At 51.9% G+C, this 23,506-nt stretch overlaps 2 protein-coding genes and 1 pseudogene across 2 annotated transcripts; 2 read left to right on the top strand and 1 right to left on the bottom strand.

Annotated features, from left to right (window-relative positions):
* Positions 1-643: 643 nt before the first annotated feature.
* LOC149526159 (olfactory receptor 52E2-like) lies at positions 644-1,591 on the top strand. The gene has a single exon (XM_089777527.1). It carries the CDS (start codon positions 644-646, stop codon positions 1,589-1,591), a length of 948 nt encoding a protein of 315 aa, XP_089633653.1.
* Positions 1,592-16,626: 15,035 nt separating this feature from the next.
* Positions 16,627-17,573, top strand: LOC149526158 (olfactory receptor 52R1-like; annotated as a pseudogene).
* A 4,096-nt stretch (positions 17,574-21,669) lies between these two features.
* LOC102463100 (olfactory receptor 52E2-like) lies at positions 21,670-22,926 on the bottom strand. The gene has a single exon (XM_006131106.3). The coding sequence runs from the start codon at positions 22,789-22,791 to the stop codon at positions 21,844-21,846; it is 948 nt and encodes a 315-aa protein (XP_006131168.3). The 5' UTR covers positions 22,792-22,926; the 3' UTR covers positions 21,670-21,843.
* Between the last annotated feature and the right edge of the window lie 580 nt (positions 22,927-23,506).

Here is a 23,506-nt window from a genome sequence, read left to right as displayed (position 1 = left end):
ACTGGAGTTCTGCTATTAAGAAAGTAGTTTGTTTCCTAGCTCTCCCCTACACCTCAGTTAGTCTCTAAGGTGCCACAGGACTCCTCGCCACTTTTGCAGATTCAGACTAACACGGCTACCCCTCTTCTACCTCAGGGAGGGTTACAGAACTTGAAATTATCCCATTGGAAAAAGCTCCTAAGTTTGTCTCCTGGCTTTGAAAGAGGTTTTTGTATTTAGGCAGTGGCATCAAATCACCAAAGGTCGAGTCCAGAGAGATTGTCACCTTGGGGAGGTTTTTTAAGCAGAAGCTTTCAGGGGCAGGGCAGTTTAAGGTCTCTTGCAGGGCCCCCCTCTTCCCACAGCAGGACATGTAGGAGTTAGTGAGGTGGGGAGCACTGTACGTTATGGGATTGGGATTTGTGGGCTCAATTTCTCATAATTTGTTTCTCTAACAAAAATCCCTGTTTTCAATGTGTGAAGAGCATCCAATTTGATTCCCCCATAAGAACAGCCTCAAGCCGTGCATGTCGTGTCTCATATTCCCGTTGTCTCTCCTTCCAGGCACTTGTACTGTGACGATCTCACTAGGGCCTAGGCACATAGAGGAACCGAGGGAAAGTCTCCGTTCTGCATTGAAGTTGGAGAACTTCTTCCCTGCTCCATGTCACATTCCAACACCACTGTCTTCACCAACCCCTCCACCTTCATCCTGCAGGGCATTCCTGGCCTGGAGAGGGCCCAAGTCTGGGTCTCCATCCCCTTCTGCGCCATGTACGCCATAGCCCTCTTGGGGAACTTCACCATCCTGTTCATCGTGAAGACAGAGCCGAGCCTCCACGAGCCCATGTACTATTTCCTCTGCATGCTGGCCGTCACCGACCTGGTCCTGTCTACGTCCATCCTGCCCAAAATGCTGAGCATCTTCTGGTTCAATTCCAGGGAGATCGATTTCAATTGCTGCTTCGTCCAGATGTTCTGCATTCATGGCATCTTCACAATGGAGTCTGGGATCTTCGTGGCCATGGCTGTGGATCGCTACGTGGCCATTTCCAATCCCCTGAGATATTCTGCCATCATGACAGACCCAGTTTTGGCCAAGAGCGCCCTGGTTGTCGTACTGCGCGGCATCATACTTGTCCTCCCCATGGTCCTTCTGGCGAGGCAGTGGCCATATTGCAGAACCAACATCATCGCCTACCCACAGTGTGGTCACATGAACGTGGTGAGTCTGGCTTGTGCTGACACCAGCATCAGTAGTCACTATGGCCTGTTTTTGATAATCTGTGTGCATGGCGTGGATGTGTTTTTCATTGCTGTGTCCTATGTGCAGATCCTCAGGGCCATCTTCCGCCTCCCCACAAAGGACGCCCGGCTCAAGACTTTTGGGACCTGCGGCTCCCACCTCTGTGCCATCGCATTATTTTATGTCCCCGGTCTGCTCTCTTCCCTCATATTTCGTTATGTCCAGAATGTGCCCCGATATGTCAATGTTTTCATTTCCAGCCTGCATCTCTTGCTGCCCCCCATGCTAAACCCCATCATCTACGGTGTGAGAACCAAACAGATCCAGGACAGGCTGCTCAGGCTAACTACACGGAAAGGCTCCTAGTGTTTGGTCCTGGGGCTCTGGCTTTTGCAGGGAGCTCTGTGGGGCCAGCTGCTCATGTGACTCTTTCAGCTCCTGGCCAGTCAGAGACCTTAAACCCTGTTGCTGCCCTCACTGCTGTGTCAGGGGGAGACCCTGGGGATGGGTCTGGGCACAGCTCTCAGATGCATCGTACCAGCCCCTTGCTCATTGCAGGTGTCTGGACTCCTGCAGTTTGGCCATGTACCCCGCCTTTCAGTTTCCTGCCTACTGCTCCAGGACCACCGATGTGGGCTTCCTCTACTCCGGGGCAGTGACAAAAGATGCTATGAGGACACAGTGCTGGGCCTCACACGCCAAACAAGAGCAGGGAGGGAAGCTGGGAAGCCGTATAGAAGCAGCAGAGGATTGGGAACAGGCTTGTGTGGTAGGCATGTGAGGCTCTGTGGACACACCCTTAGATCTCTTTCTGCAGGACTCCTTCCTAGACAGTCGCTTCCCATTCTGTATGTGTGTAATGGATTGTTCCTTCCTAAGTGGAGCACTTTGTATTTGTCCTTATTAAACTTCATCCTGTTTTCCTCCGATCATTTCTCCAGTTTGTCCAGATCAGTTTGAATTTTCACCCTCTCTTCCAACCCCTTCCAGCTTGATATCTTCTCAAACTTAATATGCATCCTCTCTATGCCAATATCTAACTCATTGATGAAGATGTAGAACAGAACCGGTCCCAGAACAGACCCCTGTGGAACCCTACTTGTTCGCATGACTGTGAACCGTTAATAACTACTCTCTGAGAATGGTTGTCCAGCCAGTTATGCACCCACCCTATAGTAACCCTATCTAAGTTGTATTTGCGTAGTTTATTGATAAGAACATAATGTGAGAGCATATTAAATGCCTTCCTGAAGTCTACTTATGCCACGTCCACCTCTTCTCCCTTATCCACTGTGACGTAGTGGGGGTAACTTGCTGGGGCTGTGGGCGACCTCTGCTGTCTGTACCACTTTCCAGCAAGACAGGGGCTGAGTCATTATGCAAAGAGGGTCTCTCAACCTGTCTGACCAGCTACGCCCCAGGGAGAGAAAGAAAGGAAGGTGGAATGCTGCCCCTGGCTGGGGGGGCAGGGCTGGAAGAGAGTTAGGTTGGTTTCTGTCTGGGATCATGGAGGAAGCAGCCTAAGCAACAGGCTGGGGGTTTAGAAGCCGAACCCCCCCCCATATCAAGGGGGGCTGAGGCATCCTAGGCCTGCCCTGAAACCAGATTCCATCTGTGCTGTGCTGTATCCTGGGGAAGCAATAAACTCCCTCTGTTCTACTGGCTGGTGGAGTCTGTTCGTGCCATTTCGGGGGTGCAGGAGGCGGGGGAACCCCAATGCACCGTCACATCCACTAAGACTTGTTATCCTATCAAAGAAAGCTATCAGATTTGTTTGACATGATTTGTTCTTTACAAATCCATTATGGCTATTACCTATCACCTTATAATCTTCCAGGTATTTGCAGATGAATTCCTTAATTACCTGCTCTATTGTCTTTCCTGGCACAGAAGTTAAACTGACTGGTCTGTTTCCTGGGTTGCTCTTATTTCTCTTTTTATAGCTGGGCACTAGAGTTACCCTTTTCCAGTCTTCTGGAATCTCTCCCGACTTCCATCACTTTTCAAAGATGATTGCTAAAGGCTCAGATACCTCCTCTATCAGCTCCTTGAGTATTCTACAATGCATTTCATCAGGCACTCTATCATCAGACTTCTTGGTGAAGACTGAAACAAAGAAGTCATAAAGCACCTCTGCCATTTCCAAGTTCCCAGTCAATTGTTTCTTCCTCCTCACTGAGCAGTGGGCCTACCCTGTCCTTCATCGTCCTCTTGCTTCTATTATATTTACAGAACGTCTTCTTGTTCCCTTTATGTCTGTAGCTAGTTTGAGTTCTTTTTGTGCCTTTGCCTTTCTAATCTTGCTCCTGCTTCCATGTGTTGTTTGCTTATATTCATCCTTTGTCATTTGAAATGGTTTCCACTTTTTATATCAATCCTTTTTGATTTTTAGATCATGCAAGATTTCCAGATTAAGCCAAGGTGGTCTTTTGCAATACTTTCTATCCTTCCCATTCAGTGGAATAGCTTGCTTTTGGGCCCTTAATAATGTCCCTTTTAGAAACTGCCAAGTCTCATCAGTTGTTTTTCCTTTTAGTCTTGCTTCCCATGTGACCTTACCTACCAGCTCTCTGAGCTTACTAAAATCTGCCTTCCTGAAATCCATTGTCTCTATTTCTGTTCTGCCTTCCACCATTCCTTAGAATCATGAACTCTATGATTTCATGGTCACTTTCACCCAACCCGCCTTCCACTTCAAATTATCAACCAGTTCTTCCCTCTATGTTAAAATCAAATCTAGAAGAGCTCTCCCCCCCCCAGTAGCTTACTCAACTTTCAGAAATAAAAAATTGTCTCCAATGCAATCCAAGAACTTATTGGATAGTCTGTGCCCTGCTGTGTTATTTTCCCAGCTTATATCTGCATACCTTAAGTCCCCCATCACCACCAAATTCTGTGCTTTGGATGATGTTGTACCCTTTATGAAAGAGAAAGAAAGAAAGAAAGAAAGAAAGAAAGAAAGAAAGAAAGAAAGAAAGAAAGAAAGAAAGAAAGAAAGAAAGAAAGAAAGAAAGAAAGAAAGAAAGTTAAATAAATAGTTAAAGAAATCAAATTACAAAGACCAATTGCAAAGTTCTGGCTGCAGGTGTGTAGCAGAGATGCAACAATCTGCCAGCATCAGACAAGTCCCTGGGGTACATTCTCTGTTAGGATGGGTCATCAGACCTTCTGGCTTCAGCTGATAGCAAAGATGCCTCAGAGATGACTAGCAGGATTGAAGACAAATGGTGGAAACTGTAGGGCCCTTTTTATAACCATGCTTGTGTGTGGGTGGGGGCATGGGCTCCCCCTGTTCTCGCTGTGTAACAGTCGGTCCTAGGATGAGCAAGTCTCCTGCCCGTGCCTGACTCGGCCCTGAGGAGCCCTGGCTCCCCCGCTGGTGTGAACAGTCACAGCACAGCTCCTCGGATGTGGATTGGCACCACTTGAGGTGCACTGTCAGTCAAGTGCTGCTAACCACTTGACAAGCCCCCTCTTGCAATGGGCTGGCTGAGCTTGTTCCCCCCTCCCAGAAGCAAACGTCTGAAATGCGAGCAGAGCCAATACTCCCAACTTCACACCCAACAATGGTACAGGCCTGGGAGTTGTACAGACGAAGCAGCAAGGAACCTGCTTTTCATAGGCATGTACCATTTCTGGATGGGAGCTTTTGAGTTCCTTGGCCCACGTTGTACAAGACATGGTGCAGAGAGATCATGGTCATTGAAATGATGCTTTGTATGGTTCTACCATAATCCTACAACACCACACGCAGTACATCAGGCAAGCAACGTACCCTGAGGGGCTACAGCGGCCGCCCTTCTGAAACAGGAGCTTTCTGAAAGAAGGAGCTAAACGCTGCAACCACCCAAGCTGATTTCCATGCTGCTCTTGTCCTGCTTGCTTCCCAGGGTGCACACCCCACCTGGGACTGACCCCAGGGCACAGAGGCCAGCACTGCTCTGAAAGGAGCCCGGCAAGGACAGAGTGTGACGCAAATGCTTCGATAGACACCATCAGTAGCAGCCCCCCAGCCATAATAAATACCCCTCAGGTCCTGCCGGGACAGGCTGTGCCCAAGGTCGCCAGCCAATCTGTGGTAGAGCTGGGCTCGCCTCTTCCAGCTGGCAGCTCTGCTGACACTTTCTCAGCTGGCAGAAGTGGGATCTGCCCTGCCAAAATCAGGGGAGATCCCCTCACTGGAGAGTCCCTGGGACATAGCACCAGGCCCCTGTGCTATGGCAGGGGCCACAGGAGCAGGGCACGCGAGAGACAGAGCAAGGGATGAGCAGCCATCGGGTGGAGGGCTGTGTGCCTGGCTCGGGATACTTCCCTTCCTGCTGCCTCAGTTTCTCCACTGGCAAAAGAGGGTCATCCTGAGAGTAGGCGCAATAGTCTGTGAGGCACCTGTCAGTGGTGTCCATGTGTCACCAAGCTGGCAGCTCTATCATGCACCAAGTGCCTATTATAGCCGTCTTGTCCTCCCATGAGGGCCGGGGCATGGGATGCCATTGCCACCTTCAGTTCTGAACCTCCACCAGCCACAGTGTGCAAGTAAGGAGAGCATGGTGTGGGATTTCCACCCAGGGTTTTTACCCCTTTTAACCAAGCCCAGAGACTCTCAGCACATCTGTCTTCTACGTCCATCTCCACCTCAGTCTAGCTGAATTTATTTTTAATATATAAGGCAACACCCGCTCCTTCCCCCCACCATCCTTCCTGAGCAAGCTGCACCCTTCTGTACCAATATTCCTGTTGTGCGAATTATCCCATCCGGAGCCCGGGCCTCAGGGTTCCTCACCCCTGCAGTATTGGCTAATGCACGAATCTCCAAAGGTCCCAGGTACGATTCTGACTGCAGACGACCGGGGTCTGCCAGGGATACACCTGCACGTGATGGAATGAGAATCCTGGGACATGTGAGGGCCTAGAGAAACAGAGCAGGAACCACTGGGAGTGGCCTGACTCAGCGGGACATGGACATTCACCCCAGGATGCTGCGGGGGGTTTGCTCACCAGCCCCGTGAGTCCCTCATGGCCAGGGATGCACGTTCATTGCTCAGTCTGGAGGCTTTACGGGCTCAGGTTATTTTTCTCACCTACAATGTTAATTCTATGCTGTGCCCCAGCCCTGTGATGCACCCATCTATAGTGGCATTTCCGAGGGGCTGCCGTCACATCTGAATTTCTCCCCGGAGGGCTAAATTGCCCATGGATATGAACAGACAACACCTGCACTGAGCTCAGCACGAGCTTGCAGGGCTAATGGGCCCAGCTGACTCCTGGGACATGTTTGCAGGTTGCAAGGACAGAAGGGACCATTGGGAGCATCCCATCTGCATCCCGCAGGCCCGAGAACGCCCCCAGAATCATTCCCAGAGCAGATCCTTTGGAGCAGCGGTCTCCAGCCTTCTTAAGTGCAAGACCACTTTTACAACTTAAGACAAGCCAGGATCTACCCCAAACCCAAATCTCCTTGTCCCACCTCCATCCCTACCCCTTCTCCAAGGCCCCACCCTGCTCATTCTGTGCAGATGCGGGTACAGAGCTGGGGAGAAGGGGACACCCTGACATCAGTGGCCGCTCTCTTCTGCTGCCCCACCCTGTACAATAAACAGAAGCCCCCCGGGGGGCCTGCTTGAAAGCTGAGGCCAGGAGTAGCACAGCAGTCAGGGGGAAGGCAACTGAAGTGCTCTAGCTCCAGGCCAAACCAGTCAGGGTCTCCTGTCAGAGGCTGCAAGATCTACCACAAGATCCCAGTCTCCAGGCTGGTGACCAGTGCGTTAGAGAGACAGCCTTGAGCTAAACATTCCCAGAGACGAGGAATCGGCCATGACCCCTGGTAGATAGTTACGGTCACCAATTAACTCATGTGCCCTGATTTCCTGCCAGAATTTCTTTACTTTCAACCTCCAGCCACTGGATTGTGCAGCACACATTTGTGCTCAGCTGGGAGGCCTGTTACCTAATATTGTATCCCCTAAAGGTACCTACAGACTGTTACTAGCTCCCCCTCCCCCACCTTTGCTCAGGTAGTTAGACTATGGGCCTATCACAGCAAGGCAGGTGTTAATCTTATACTAAGTCCTGGGACTCCTCTCTGAACCTCCTCAATGTATCCACCTCCACCTGCGACCATGGGCACCAGAATAGGACACGGGATTGCAGCTGCAGTCAGACCTGTGCCAATGACAGAGACCAGATAACTTCTCTGCATCTCTCTGAGAGTCCCTGTGTTTGGGTCCCACCCACTGGACCCTTGTGGCCCTGCCTCCGGCTGTGGGGTTCCAGTTCCACTCTCGGGTGCAGCCTCCGTTCTAGCGCCTCCCACTGGCGGTGGAGACCTGAGCCCCAAACACCAACTCCCTGAGCCTGGCTTCAGCTCCCCTCCGCCAGATTCTGCCATTGTCTCAGCGCATCCCTCCCAGAGCTTCCCCTTGGGCGCCTTGTGTCCCCGTTTCACTCTTGCCACTCACATGATCCTTTCAGCAAACAGGCCAGGGCTTTGGAAAGGGTTTAGTAAAACAATTTGCCTACTTTACCCAGCACAGGCCTGCCTGCATTCATCCCCCTTCTGGGAACTGGCAGGGCCTCAGACCCCTCGGAGAGCTCCCATTGGCCCTAGCCTCACCGCTAATCATCTGTCATCATTAAATAAGCACAACGCCCCAGAGCTGCCCTGCCCTGGGCCCAGGAGTTCTCCCCTCCCCTCAGAAGGGCTCTAAATGGCTGTTTACAACTAACGCTGGTTAATTGTCTCAGAAGCCCAGGCATGGAGACAGGGGATTTGCCAGAGTGTCTCCAGCTCCAGACTCTTGCATCCAGACGCCGAGTCCCTCTTGGAGGTTGAGAAAACCCATCGGGATGCACAGAGCTGGGTTATAACCAGGGCCCAGCCCTGTGCCGGCTCTCAGAGCGGGACGCTGCTGCCGACGCTGGGCTGAGAGAGGTGCGGGACGCAGCTGCCTGAGGGGGTTCCCAGGGAAGACACGTCCCTCTCAGCACTCACAGGTACCAGCTCTGGCCGAGGGCTCCCCTGCCCCACAGCCCCAGGGCAGCGTGGGTGTGAGGGGCAGAGTCGGTCTGGGCCCTTTGCGCTCTGCAGAGCCACTGAACATCCCAGGCTCTGCCCAGGGGAGGATTCCCACCAAAATATCCTGGAGCAAAATGTGCATCAGGTGCCCCTCCCCCTCTGGCTGCTGCCTCCGCCCTGAGGTGGCTGCATCTCTGAGCACAGGGGCCCTCGGGGTGAGCAGGGGGAAGATGCTCGGTACCAAACCAGCCCTCAGGCCGGGCAGCACTTTGCTCAGGCCCCACTGGGGAAGCCCCCCCGGCAGCGAGAGCGGGTCAGAGTGCGGGGGCCAGCGGGGTGAGTGCCCAGACACTGCCCCTCCTGCATCACTTTGAACTGGCCCAACTCTGTGCTCCCGTGTCTCTGTGGCAAGGAGTTCCACAGGCCCAGCAGGGATCCTGGGAAAGGGTTTCCTCTGTCCGGCTGTGGGTCAGACTGTCCGTGGGGCTGGATGCACCTTGGCCCTGGCTGGGGGCACAGTGAGCACCTGCCTGCTCTGGTTTCATTATCGAGAGCTCCGGAGGGTTTGGGGTCAGGAGGAGCCATGACATCGTCCGTTCCGACCGCGCGTGTCCCCCTGTTACATCCGCCCCAGGCACCTCCCGCGGGGTGGGGAGCCGGCAGGTGGTGGGACTTTGTCAGCTGCGAGCCACGGAATTGGCCATATTATCTGTGGTAGGAATGTTTGGTTTAGTGGGGGGTTTTCAGTTCATATCCTATAAGAAGAGAATGTAGCCTGATATCGAGAGGAGAAAGGCAGTTAAAGGATGTAGACTTTTTCTTTGTTATTGTTCTATTGTTGCTGTTGTTGTATTTGGCGATACAGAGCCAGCATGGGAAGGGTTAACCAGTTGATCCATGCGAATCCTAGCGCAAGCGGCGGTGCCATGGCAGTTACAGGAGCTGTGACCCTGGGAGACCATTTTTTAAGACCAGCACGCCGAGGGGGAGCTTGGGAAATAGCATCACTCGGAGTGGCCGTGTCACAGCAGCATGCTGGAATTGGGCCTTAGAAGGATTTTTTAAAAAGACACTTTTGTAATGGGGACCCCACGGAGGCGCCCACAGGAATCACTTTGTGCAGTCGGAGGCCACTGGCGCCGGGCGCACGGCTCGCTTCGGGGGTTACATGACGTTCTGTTTGCACCCAGCCAGCTGTGGACGCACCCACGTGTGCCCCACGTTTCCTGTTTCCTTCAATTTCCTAACCCTGGTGAGTGGGCTTTCCCTACTGCTACTGGCACTCACATTTCACTGGGTATTTCGGGCGCTGTCCAGGCCGCTGCCCCTTTCTCTGCTCTGCCGTTGTGTGTTGTGTGACCACAATTGGCCCTTTCCCTGTTGCAATGAGGGGTTTGGTTTTCATCGAACCCTCTGCTGTGTGCAGTGGGGGGTGTTCGTCTAGCCGGTCCATGCTCTGCTCCTGAGCACGTCGCGGGGGGATACGGCACCACCCGCCAGGACGCTGCTGGGGACTGGGAACACTCAGGGAGATTAGAGGGGCCATTCAAACCCACGACTCCATAGTACCGGGGGTGTCGGCTTTCCCCGCAGTGACTGGCTCCCATCACCCCGGCCAGGGCGCTGGGAAAACGATTCTCGCCACCTTACGCGACTGCTCCTCGGAGTGGTTGGTTCTGTTCCCCGCCAGAGGAAAGAGCCAGCGCGGCGAAACACCACAGCACAGCAGCAGGGAGAGGCAGAAAACCATTGTTTAAAAGCCCACGATGAATCCCAGTGAGGAAAAGAGAGAGGGGCAAAACGCTGGGAATCGAGTGCGGAAAGGGGATTGGGAAGGGCAAAGAGGAACTGGAAGAACAACTAGCCAGAGACTGAAAACCTCACAGCAGCAATTGCGGGAGGTCCCTGCAGAGAAAGGAAATGAATTCTTTGCCTCAGGGCTCTCGGCTGGGGGCGGGAGGGAGATTCCCAAACCTGAGCCCTGCTTTTAGGGGTCAGATCTGAGGTGTCGTGTGAGCGGGTTCTGGAACAAATTGCTAACGGAGCAGTTGCATGTTCCCAGCACCGCAGGGCATTCACCCAGGAGTTCCGAAAGGAGCCAAATGTGAAATTGCAGAACTTCTACCTGCGGCCTGTACCCTCTCCTGTCACTCAGCGTCTGTCCCTAAGGGTGGGAAGGCAGCGAATGTGACGCCGATGTTCACAAAGGGCTTTAGGGGTGGGCCTGCCCATGCCAGGCTGGTAACAATAACTTCAGCACCGGGCAAACTGGATGAAACTATAGTAAACTACAGAATTGTCCGGCACAGAGATGGATGGAATTTGTTGGGGGAAACGTCTCATGTTCTTTTAAAGAGGAATCGTGTCTCACCAATCTGCTAGAGTTCTGTGACATGTGGACAAGGGGGATCCAGTGGCTCTAATGTACTTAGATTTCCAGAAAGCCTTTGACCAGGTCCCTCACCAAAGGCTCTCAAGTAAAGTAAATTGTCATGGGTGCACCCACTGCCCACAGGAATCACTTTGTGCAGTCGGAGGCCCACTGGCGCCGGGCGCACGGCTCGCTTCGGGGGTTACATGACGTTCTGTTTGCGCCCAGCCAGCTGTGGACGCACCCACGTGTGCCCCACGTTTCCTGTTTCCTTCAATTTCCTAACCCTGGTGAGTGGGCTTTCCCTACTGCTACTGGCACTCACATTTCACTGGGTATTTCGGGCGCTGTCCAGGCCGCTGCCCCTTACACCACCCGCCAGGTCGGTGCTGGGGACTGGGAACACTCAAGGAGATTAGAGGGGCCATTCAAACCCACGACTCCATAGTACCGGGGGTGTCGGCTTTCCCCGCAGTGACTGGCTCCCTGTCACCCCGGCCAGGGCGCTGGGAAAACGATTCTCGCCACCTTACGCGACTGCTCCTCGGAGTGGTTGGTTCTGTTCCCCGCCAGAGGAAAGAGCCAGCGCGGCGAAACACCACAGCACAGCAGCAGGGAGAGGCAGAAAACCATTGTTTAAAAGCCCACGATGGATCCCAGTGAGGAAAAGAGAGAGGCAAAACGCTGGGAAATCGAGTGCGGAAAGGGGATTGGGAAGGGCAAAGAGGAGCGAGAAGAACAACTAGCCAGAGACTGAAAACCTCACAGCAGCAATTGCGAGAGGTCCCTGCAGAGAAAGGAAATGAATTCTTTGCCTCAGGCTTCTGTGCTGGGGACGGGAGGGAGATTCCCAAACCTGAGCCCTGCTTTTAGGGGTCAGATCTGAGGACGTGTCCCAGATCGAGGTGTCGTGAGAGCAGGTTCTGGAACAAATTGATAACTGAGCAGCTGTCAGTTACTAGAATTCCAGGGCATTGGACTCCTGAGCTGTGAGACCCTGGGCGAGCTTGAACACAGCAAGGAATCTTACGAAAAGTGGAATCTTGGGCAGATGACCATGATCCATTGAAACGAAATGTGAACATGAATTGACCTCGTTCATTTGACCACATATTTTATTGCTTTTTCACATTTCTGTTGACTTATTTTAGATACTTTTTACCATTTTTACCACATTTTACATGGAATATAAAAAGCATTTCTTTACATTTGATGTTATTTGATTTTGCATTTTAATTTTTTTATGTGAGTAGTTAAAATATATATTTTTATTTATACCTGTAATTTAGAGGGGCTCATATATTTTTATATATCTCTATTTAAAGCAATATTTATTGAATTTAAAAGTCATAAACTGTTTTGTACCCCATGGGAGCCATTGGTTTTGAATTGTTAGGATTTTTGTTCTGTGAAGCCGTGACCAATAGAACACAGGACTACTGTCCAACAGCTTTGGCTGGCTTCCTTTGAACTCGTGCACAAACCTTTTCATTTTTACTCAAGCTTTGCTTTTTGTTTTTTAAACATACCGTCCCCAGCAGAAGTCTCTACTGAGCAAGGAGTGCAGTGCACAGCAAGCCGGTTCCAGGCGTTCTACGTCTGGCTGACACTGGCGGTACAAAGGCTCATGCGGGATGATTTTGGTGCGATCAAGCAGGGCTTCTCTCTTTGTCAAATGCACCCAGACCAAAAAGGGACAGGATTGAATTTCTAGCCCAGAACTTTAATCACGATGTGGGGCCACTTCTTGTCTTGTCCAGTAGCACTATAGTGGGTGAAATGTTATTTATTATAGAAAAGGGTTTGACCCCATTAGACGTCAGGACACGGTTTCTTGATATTCACTTTAAATCCATTACTTTTTGAAATTTTAATAAATTATTGACACTTTACATAGATTTTCACTTTTCTAATCCAGTTGCTGAGCTTAAACCTCATCATCTAAGAGTTACTGGAGATAGTTTTCCGTGGGGTAAATGGCAGTGTGTTCTGGGCAGTTCACAAGAAGACACTTTATCATGTGATAGGCCTTGTCAAGAGAATGTGCCAAGGCCAATTGCTGGTACCCAACTGACCTCTGCTCTGGTCAGATGCCAAAACCAGCGCTAACTGATTTCAGTTTTTTGCACTACTCTGCATAGGGCTTGTCTAACTGGGTTTTTCTTTCTCTTGCTGACAATTTAGGTTGAGAAGGGGTTTGCAGTTGTTGCCAGAAGCAGCCAGGGCCGGGTTCAATATCTAGGGTGGAGTGGCCAACCAGTTAGAGAGGAAGAGCCAAAATTGGGGTGGGTAGAGTGCAAAGAGCCATGTATTATGTACTTATATATACGGGGGGGGGGGGGTGTATGGGGATAGATAGATAGATAGATAGATAGATAGATAGATAGATAGATAGATAGATAGATAGATAGTGGGGCTATGCGGGGATAGAAAGAAAGAAAGAAAGAAAGAAAGAAAGAAAGAAAGAAAGAAAGAAAGAAAGAAAGAAAGAAAGAAAGAGGGGCTATGCGGGGATAGATAGATAGATAGATAGATAGATAGAGGGGGTGGGTGGGGATAGATAGACAACTAGATAGAGTACACAAAAATGTGATAAAAATAACATTACAGAACATTTCAGACAACCTCCTCCCCAAAAAAGTCTCCAGTGGCTTAAAAATTCACGGTCAGTCCATGGATCTTCAGAGAACTTGACAAGGAACAAACATCAAATTAAAAAAAACCCTTTAAGATACAATAATATTCTCACACTAAAAAAAGCATCCCCACCATGTATTTTAAATTTAACACAATTGCCCTATGATGTCCTGTGAGTTTTTTAAAATTAAGAACATAAGAACATAAGAACGGCCGGACTGGGTCAGACCAAAGGTCCATCTAGCCCAGTAGCCTGTCTACCCACAGTGGCCAGTGCCAGGTGCCCCAGAGGGGGCGGACTGAAGACAACAATGAAGAGATTTTTCTCCTGCCATCCTTCTCCAGCATCTGACAGAGGCCAGGGACACAATTCCTACCCCCTGGCTGATAGCCGTTTATGGACCTAACCTCCATGAATTTATCTAGCTTCTCTTTAAACTCTATTATAGTCCTAGCCTTCACAGCCTCCTCTGGCAAGGAGTTCCACAGGTTGACAACACGCTGTGTGAAGAAGAACTTTTGCTTATTAGTTTTAAACCTGCTCCCCATTAATTTCATTTGGTGTCCTCTAGTCCTTATATTATGGGAACTAATAAATAACTTTTCTTTATTCACCTGAATTAAGCTGAACTGAGAAATAATTTAGCACAATGTGAAGTGCCTGTTTCACTCCAGCTTGTTGAACTCTGGCATGGTTTCCTCATTTTTTTACTTATGAAGATGCTGGCTTTTTTATAATTCTAAAAATTCAGGTCTGTCCCAGACTGCAAATATGAGAGGCTCCAAAACAATAAGGGAGAGACTCATATCTCAGAATAATTGCTTCAGCCTGGCAAACAATAGCCTCTGAATTTTCTTTAAAGAAACACAGTGTCAGCTAGGAACATGCTGATTCTTTTTTTGCCCTGGAATTTAAATATGACGTCTGTGTTGGCTGCCTTATTCTGCGTCCATGAAGACTTGGAGTTTAAGGTGCTCTGGCCCCCTTAATGATCCCCTTCTCCCCCAGAGCCAGGCACCCCCCCGCTCTAATCCGATCCCCCTCCCCCAGAGCCTGGCACCTCCTGCCCTGCTCTAAGCTAGTGCCTGGGTCCTGGAGCTAACGGCCCTGGTATGTGTACTCAGAGCGGCCGGCCGTGAGCAGTCTGGGTGCGTGGCTCAGAAGCAGCAGGCGCTGCATTTCCTTATTCAGAGAGTTGCATGTGGCCCGAGAGCTGTCCATCCCACACAGAGCTGGCTCCACCCCCACCCGGTGACCTGGGACATACACACCCAGCCCTGGGCACCTTTGGGAGGCCCTGCCCCCCACGCTCATGCAGAGCCTCAGCGTAGAAAAGAAACTTTTAATACAAAGGGTGGGGGAGGGACGTGGCGTTAATAAGGGAAAACACCCGAGTTCAGGACCAAACCTCGAGTGAACGTCCAGGCTCCAACAGGCTGGGCAAGGCCCTTTGCCTGGCAGGTTCCTACGTCCAGCAGCATGAATGCCCCTTCACGTGCCCAGCCCCTCCCTGCCCCCACTCACAGTCGCTGCCCTTGGCCAGAGCAGACCCAGAGTTCAGAGGCGCCATCCGCCTGCTTGCTGCTGCTGCCCTGCTGGCCCCTCCTCCTGCCCCTCCATCGCTGCCCTCCCGCCCCTCCATCGCCGCCCTGCTGGCCCCTCCTCCTGCCCCTCCATCGCTGCCCTCCTGCCCCTCCATCGCCGCCCTGCTGGCCCCTCCTCCTGCCCCTCCATCGCTGCCCTCCCGCCCCTCCATCGCCGCCCTGCTGGTCCCTCCTCCTGCCCTTCTTACTGCCTGCCTGGGGATTGCGTGGAGCTGCTGTCAGTCACGCCCTGGCCCTTTGGCTGAGCTGTGTCCCTCTGGGATGATTCCCCAGCACAGGCCTGGGCAAGGTGTGGGATTTTTCCACTTCAGATTTTGAGCAGCCACATAACTGGGGAGCTGCCCCCAGCCTGGACTCACCAGCCTGGCTTTCATTGCATTAAGGAGCTGTGTTGGGTGGAGGGTACTGTCCTTCCTCAGACCTCCCAGCATTCAGTAACTAAACTGCCTGTAAAGGGTTAGACCCAGATTAATGGGTATCCGGGAAGTGTTGGCAGGGAGCCAGCAGAGCCAATGGGAAGAGAGGGAAAGATTAAAAAAAAACCAAATTTTGCCTGTTTCAGTTTCCTTTTGTGTGTGAGTTTAGAATGGGAGCCAGGGAGAGAGAGAGAGAGGTGGCCTGAACTAGGAATAAAGCCTCAGATTTTTAGTGCTATCCATGCCTGAGGAAGGACTGAACCCTGGAACAAAGGATACGTAAGTGAACAGAGAATGTTTAGTTAGACACAGTCTGGTTAGTTTCTTTGTTTTTAGTTTAGACAAACTCTCTGCTAAACCCCATGTACTGTAAGTGAAACTCAGTGCCACGGAAGCTGTTCCCTGGGCGTTAACCTTTGTTTGGTGGCTCTGTAACTCCCAGGACCAAGTACACATCACCAGATGTATCATCTTTGTCTTGTGAATACAATCATCCTTTTAAGACTGTGATCTGACACCTGTGTCCTAAGAAAAAGCCGGAGGTTCTGAGGGCCCGGGCCTGAGACTGAAGTTCCGCTGTTAAGAAATTACAGTTTGTTTCCAAGCTCTCTCCCAAAGGAGGGTTACCGAGCTTGGGATTATCCCATTGGAAAAATGTCCTGAATTTGTTTTCTGGCTTTGAAAGGGGCTTTTGCATTTGGGTGGTGGCAGTGAATCACTGATAGTCGAGTCCAGGGAGTCTGTGACATTGGCGAGGTTTTTAAGCAGAAGCCTTTAGGGGCAGGGCATTTTAAAGTCTCTTGCAGGCCCCCATCTTCTGCAGTTGAAGTGCAGAGTGGGGACACTGACCAGTACCCAGCCTTGTGTTTCCTGCTAGTGCCTATTGAGGTTTCCTGCAGCAGGACAGGTAGGAGTTAGTGATGGGGAGAGCACCACACGTCCTGGAATTGGGATTCGTGTGGCCAATTTCTCATAATTCGTTTGTCTGACTAACAAAACTCAGGGTACGTCTAAACTACATGGCTCCATCGACGGAGCCATGTAGATTTGTTTGTTTGGCAAAGTCAAATGAAGCCACGATTTAAAGTCATTTAAGTCATTTGCCTTTGCCTATGTGTCTAATCTACATGCCTTTGCCGACAGAGGCATGTAGTCTAGACACAGCCTCAATGTGTGAAAAGAGACCAATTTCCTTCCACTATGAGAACAGCCTCAAGCTGTGCATGTCGTGTCTCACAATCCCATTGTCTCTCCTTCCAGGCACTTTTACTGCGACCCTCACCCTAGGGCCTGGGCACATAGAGGAACTGAAGGGAAGTCTCCATTCTGCCTTGAAGTTGGAGAACTTCTTCCCTGCTCCATGTCACATTCCAACACCACTGTCTTCGCCAACCCCTCCACCTTCATCCTGCTGGGCATTCCTGGCCTGGAGAGAGCCCAAATCTGGGTCTCCATCCCCTTCTGCACCATGTACGCCATAGCCCTCTTGGGGAACTTTGCCATCCTGTTCATTGTGAAGATAGAGCCGAGCCTCCACGAGCCCATGTACTATTTCCTTTGCATGCTGGCCGCCACTGACCTGTTCCTTACTACGTCTGTCCTTCCCAAAATGCTGAGCATCTTCTGGTTCAATTCCAGGGAGATCGATTTCAATTGCTGCTTCGTCCAGATGTTCTTCATTTATGGCATCTTCACAATGGAGTCTGGGATCTTCGTGGCCATGGCTGTGGATCGTTACGTGGCCATTTCCAATCCCCTAAGATATTCTGCCATCATGACAGACCCAGTTTTGGTCAAGAGCGCCCTGGTTGTCGTACTGCGCGGCATCATACTTGTCCTCCCCATGGTCCTTCTGGCAAGGCAGTGGCCATATTGCAGAACCAACATTGTTGCCTATACACAGTGTGGGCACATGAACGTGGTGAGTCTGGCTTGTGCTGACACCCACATCAGTAGTCACTTTGGCCTGTTTTTGATAATCTGTGTGCATGGCGTGGATGTGTTCTTTATCGCTGTGTCCTATGGCCAGATCCTCAGGGCCATCTTCCGCCTCCCCACAAAGGACGCCCGGCTCAAGACTTTTGGGACCTGCGGCCCCACCTCTGTGCCATTGCACTATTTTATGTCCCAAGTCTGTTCTCATCCCTCGTTTTCCGTTACGTCCAGAATGTGCCTCTGTATGTCAATGTTCTCATGTCCAGCCTGCATCTCTTGCTGCCCCCCATGCTAAACCCCATCATCTATGGGGTGAGAACCAAACAGATCCGGGACAGGCTGCTCCAGCTAATTACACGTAAAGGCTCCTAATGTTTGGTCCTGGGGCTCTGGCTCTCGGAGGGAGCTCTGTGGGGCGAGCAGCTCATATGACTCTTGAAGCTTCTGGCCAGTCAGAGACCTTAAACCCTGTTGCTGCCCTCACTGCTGTGTCAGGGGGAGACCCTGGGGATGGGTCTGGGCACAGCTCTCAGACGCATCGGGCCAGCACCTTGCTCATTGCAGGAGTCTGGACACCTGCAGCCCAGCCATCTACTCCGCCTCTCTGTTTCCTACCTATCGTCCCAGGATCACCGAGGTGGGCTTCCTCTACTCCTGGGCAGTGACAGGAGATGCTATGAGGACACAGTGCTGGGCCTCACATGCCAAACAAGGGCAGAGAGGGAAGCCGTATAGAAGCAGCAGAGGGTAGGGAACATGTTTGTGTGGCAGGTGGGTGAGGCTCTGCAGACACACCCTTAGATCCCTTTCTGCAGGACTCCTTCCTAGACAGTCACTTCCCATTCTGTGTGTGTGAAACTGATTGTTCCTTCCTAAGTGGGGCACTTTGCATTTGTCCTTATTAAAGTTCATTCTGTTTACCTCAGACCATTTCTCTAGTTTGTCCAGATCAGTTTGAATTTTCACCCCCTCCTCCAAAGCACTTGCAACCCCTCCCATCTTGGGATCATCTGCAGACTTAAAAAGTGTCCTCTCTATGTCAATATCTAACTCACTGATGAAGATATTGAACAGTACGGGTCCCAAAACAGATCCCTGCAGAACCCCACTTGTTATGCCCTTTCAGCATGACTGGGAACTGTTAATAACTACTCTCTGAGGCTATGTTCACACACTGAGTTTTGCTGGAAGAGGCAAAGCAAATAAAACGTGGATTAGCATTTTCTCACACTTCATTTGCATAATCTCTTCCAATGTGTTTTTGAGCAAGGGGCTTTTGCACAAAAGCAAGCAGTGTGGACATTTCCTTTTTGAAAACCCCCCTTTTCACAAGATCGTTATACCTCCTTTTTTGAGGCGTAAGGATCTTGCACAAAAGTGGGTTTTTGTGCAAAAAGGAAACATCCACACTACTTGTTTTTGTACAGGGGGCAAGGGATGCCATTGCCAGCTTCAGTTCTGCACCTCCACCAGCCACAGTGTGCAAGTAAGGAGAGCATGGTGTGGGATTTCCACCCAGGGTTTTACCCCTTTTAACCAAGCCCAGAGACTCTCAGCACATCTGTCTTCTACGTCCATCTCCACCTCAGTCTAGCTGAATTTATTTTTAATATATAAGGCAACACCCGCTCCTTCCCCCCACCATCCTTCCTGAGCAAGCTGCACCCTTCTGTACCAATATTCCTGTTGTGCGTATTATCCCATCCGGAGCCCGGGCCTCAGGGTTCCTCACCCCTGCAGTATTGGCTAATGCACGAATCTCCAAAGGTCCCAGGTACGATTCTGGCTGCAGACGACCGGGGTCTGCCAGGGATACACCTGCACGTGATAGAATGAGAATCCTGGGACATGTGAGGGCCTAGAGAAACAGAGCAGGAACCACTGGGAGTGGCCTGACTCAGTGGCACATGGACATTCACCCCAGGACGCTGCGGGGGGTTTGCTCACCAGCCCCGTGAGTCCCTCATGGCCAGGGATGCACGTTCATTGCTCAGTCTGGAGGCTTTACGGGCTCAGGTTATTTTTCTCACCTACAATGATAATTCTATGCCGTGCCCCAGCCCTGTGATGCACCCATCTATAGTGGCATTTCCGAGGGGCTGTCGTCACATCTGAATTTCTCCCCGGAGGGCTAAATTGCCCATGGATATGAACAGACAACACCTGCACTGAGCTCAGCACGAGCTTGCAGGGCTAATGGGCCCAGCTGACTCCTGGGACATGTTTGCAGGATGCAAGGACAGAAGGGACCATTGGAAGCATCCCTTCTGCATCCCGCAGGCCCGAGAACGCCCCCAGAATCATTCCCAGAGCAGATCCTTTGGAGCAGCAGTCTCCAGCCTTCTTAAGTGCAAGACCACTTTTACAACTTAAGACAAGCCAGGATCTACCCCAAACCCAAATCTCCGTGTCCCACCTCCTTCCCTAGCCCTTCTCCAAGGCCCCACCCTGCTCATTCTGTGCAGATGCGAGTAGAGAGCTGGGGAGAAGGGGACACCCTGACATCAGTGGCCCCTCTCTTCTGCTGCCCCACCCTGTACAGCAAACAGAAGCCCCCAGGGGGCCTGCTGCAAAGCTGAGGCAGTCAGGGGGAAGGCAACTGAAGTGCTCTAGCTCCAGGCCAAACCAGTCAGGGTCTCCTGTCCGAGGCTGCAAGATCTACCACAAGATCCCAGTCTCCAGGCTGGTGACCAGTGCGTTAGAGAGACAGCCTTGAGCTAAACATTCCCAGAGACGAGGAATCGGCCATGACCCCTGGTAGATAGTTACAGTCACCAATGAACTCATGTGCCCTGATTTCCTGCCAGAATTTCTTTACTTTCAGCCTCCAGCCACTGGCTTGTGCAGCACACCTGTGTGCTCAGCTGGGAGGCCTGTTACCTAATATTGTATCCCCTAAAGGTACCTACAGACTGTTACTAGCTCCCCCTCCCCCACCTTTGCTCAGGTAGTTAGACTATGGGCCTATCACAGCAAGGCAGGTGTTAATCTTATACTAAGTCCTGGGACTCCTCTCTGAGCCTCCCCAATGTCCCCGCCTCCACCTGCGACCATGGATACCAGAATAGGACACGGGATTCCAGCTGCAGTCACAGCCGTGCCAATGACAGAGACCCAATCACTGCTCTGCGTGTCCCTGGGAGCCCCTGTGTTCGGTCCCACCCACCGGACCCTTGTGGGGCTGAGTCTGAGCAGGGATCCGGCCCTGCCTCCGGCTGGGGGGTTCCAGCTCCGCTCTCGGGAGCAGCCTCCGTTCCAGCCCCTCCCACTGGGAGTGGAGACCTGAGCCCCAAATGCCAAATCCCTGAGCCTGGCTTCAGCTCCCCTCCCCTCCCCCAGACTCTGCCATTGCCTCAGCGCATCCCTCCCAGAGCTGCCCCTTGGGCGCCCCACGATTCCCGATTCGCTCTTGCGGGTCACATGGTCATTACAGCAAACAGACCGGGGCTCTGGAAAGGGTTTAATAAAATAATTCATCTTCTTTACCCAGGGCAGGCGATACCGAGATCCAGGAAACACAACAGCCCCTGCGCCCCATTGCCCACCTCTGTGACCTACCGCCCTAGGCCAGAGCTCGGAATTCGGCCAGAGCCCTCTAAGGTGTCCAGGGGCCTCCTCCTGCAAGTCCTGGCTTCTCCCCCAGCCAGAGTCTGTCCCTGCTGCACCCACAGCCCTTCCCCAGAGTCCCCTCAGCGGCCCTCGGGCCTCTCTCCTGCCCCAGCGTCTTCTGGCTCCTCCGGTCACTGTGGTTTTGAAGGGCTGGACCAACCCTCCTCCTTCTGTGCCCTCTTCTAGGGAGGTACCGTCCCTCCCACCCTGCCCCTCTGCAGAGACCCTGGAGGAAGCTGGTTTGATCTCGACTGCAGTGACTCCTTTCTCGTGTCGGCTGAGAGCTCACTAATTGCTGGGAGTCGTTAATGTGCAGCCTGTTCATAGACAGATGCCCCACCCCAGCCTCTGGCCTCGGGGCGCAAGGCGAGTGAGTGAAGGGTGCTGGAAAAGCCCAAAGACATGAGGTACCGATGGTTCACGCACCCCAACGCGAGTCACTGGGGCTCACTCCTGTCTGCTTGTACCCGGACAGTCTGGGGTTTGGTGTCGCTGTCCAGGTGCCTCTTACAGTTGCCAGGCACCCTGTTTCCAACCAGACAGTCTGTTCAAAGGATATCTGGCAGACTCCAGGTGCTGAGAGGTGGAGGGAGGGTCCAGTTCATTAGCCCACCTCAGCCCAGCTCATCCAGGGCTGGAGTTGAGAGGTGCCCCCTGTGGAGGGCAGTGAGGTGGAAATGACCCAGTGAGGGAGGGGTGGGGAGGAGAGGAGTGAGTGACAGTGGAGGGTCCGTGAGGGAAGAGGTGGTGAAGGGGACTCATCCTTAATTGACAAGGGTCAGTAGTTAGTGGGGAAATAAGGCAGGGATGAGGCTTTTGGAGAAGAGACATAGCATGGGGCCGCAGGGGTCCAGGTAATAACAATTAGAAAGGGGACAACGATGGGTCACTGATAGAGTAACCTTTGGCCAGGAAAGGGTTGAGTGTCTCTTTGATCATCCAGTCAGTGTTTCACGGAAGAGGGCCCAGAACCAGGTCATTAGCCATCTCTGCATGGAGCTGGGTCTGCGAGCCAGGGCTCCAGGAGAAAACCTTACGTCCCTTTCTGTGCTAAGACTCGGAGCAGCCTGACCTGGATCTCTTTGATCCTCACCCCATAGATGATGGGATGTAGCATGGGGGGCACCAGGAGGTACGCATTGGCAATGATAATATGGACGTGTGGGGGCACATTGTGACCAAACCGGTGTGTGAGGAAGGAGAAGAAAGCGGGGATGTAAGAGGCTAAAATGGCACACAGGTGGGAGCTGCAGGTCACAAAAGTCTTGATTCGGGCATCCTTGGTTGGGAGGCGGAAGATGGCCCTGAGGATCTGGGTGTAGGACATGGCAATGAAAGACACATCCAGACCCATCACAAAGAATGCCAGAAAGAGCCCATAGTAACTACTGACGCGGACGTCAGCACAGGCCAGCTTAACTACGGCGATGTGCTCGCAGTACGTGTGGGGGATGATGTTGGTTCTGCAATATGGCCACTGCAAAGCCAGGAATGTATAAGGGAGTATGATGAGGGCACCACGCAGCACCAGGGCAAGGCCCATCTTGGCCACCACAGGCTTTGTCAGGATGGTGGAATGTCTCAAGGGATCACAGATGGCCACGTAGCGATCCACAGCCATGGCCACTAAGATCCCTGACTCCATCACTGAGAAGGAATGAATGAAGAACATCTGGGTGAGGCAGGCATTGAAATGTATCTCCCAGGCATTGAACCAGAAGATTGCCAAAGTTTTGGGCAGGGTGGATGTGCACAGGGCCAGGTCACTGACGGCCAGCATGCAGAGGAAATAGTACATGGGCTCATGGAGTCTTGCATCTGTCTTCACAATAACGAGGATGGTGAAGTTCCCCAAAAGGGCAGTAGTGTAGATGATGCAGAAGGGGATGGAGATCCAGACGTGGGCCCCCTCTAGGCCAGGGATGCCCAGCAGGATGAAGGTGGAGGGGTTGGTGAAGTGGGTTGTGTTGGGCTCTGACATGGATTCAGGGAGAAGGTGTCCGACTGTAAGGCAGAACGGGGTCTCCTGCACGTACGGCGCATTCCCCGACTTCTTGCAGGTGCCCAAGATCTCGGGTGACAGCCGCAGCACAAACTCCTGGATGGAGAGAGAGACAATGCGAAGAGGAGGCACGACAAGCGCTGTGGGAGGCTGCTGTGGTGGTGAAGCAGACAGGGGGCTCTTTACAAACGAAAGAATGAGCGTTTCCTTCTACAGAGACATCAGACATGACCAACTGGGCAGTGAATGCCAGTTCCATCGCTGAGGGTGCTCCTGGTGCCAGTGTTTCGTACACGTTGCGGTGTGTGAAACCTCTTTAGTCCTGTCCCCCCCCTCGGAAACACGCCTGTGGACACTGGCTACGTCTCTTTGTTAGCCCACAGAACACTGGGCCTAGGGCAGTTATGCTAAGACAGACCGAGAAGAGTCCAGCAAAGGGTTCTGGGTCGTCCCTGAACAAAATTTGAGACATGAGTTGAGCAAGGCCGTATTTCAAATTCCTGCCTAAGCAACAAAAAATGAGATAAGTGAACAGCTGCGTTTTCGTGCTTGCTGAGCTGAACAGCTTGCTTAAGAAACTGATAAGAAAACTCCCTGTCTCCTCGTTGGCTGGTACTTGCCTTCTGTCTTAATACGAAAGTTGCTGATGTCTCAAGGCCACCTTGTAGAGTTGGCAAGGTCTGCATGCATGCTT

This window comes from Pelodiscus sinensis, chromosome 1 (genome assembly GCF_052426305.1).
Source record: "Pelodiscus sinensis isolate ZL-2025 chromosome 1, ASM5242630v1, whole genome shotgun sequence".
In the NCBI taxonomy this organism is placed as follows: Eukaryota; Metazoa; Chordata; order Testudines; family Trionychidae; genus Pelodiscus; species Pelodiscus sinensis.
Note: the sequence above shows the minus strand (reverse complement) of the source record. Positions and strands in the feature narration are given on the sequence as shown.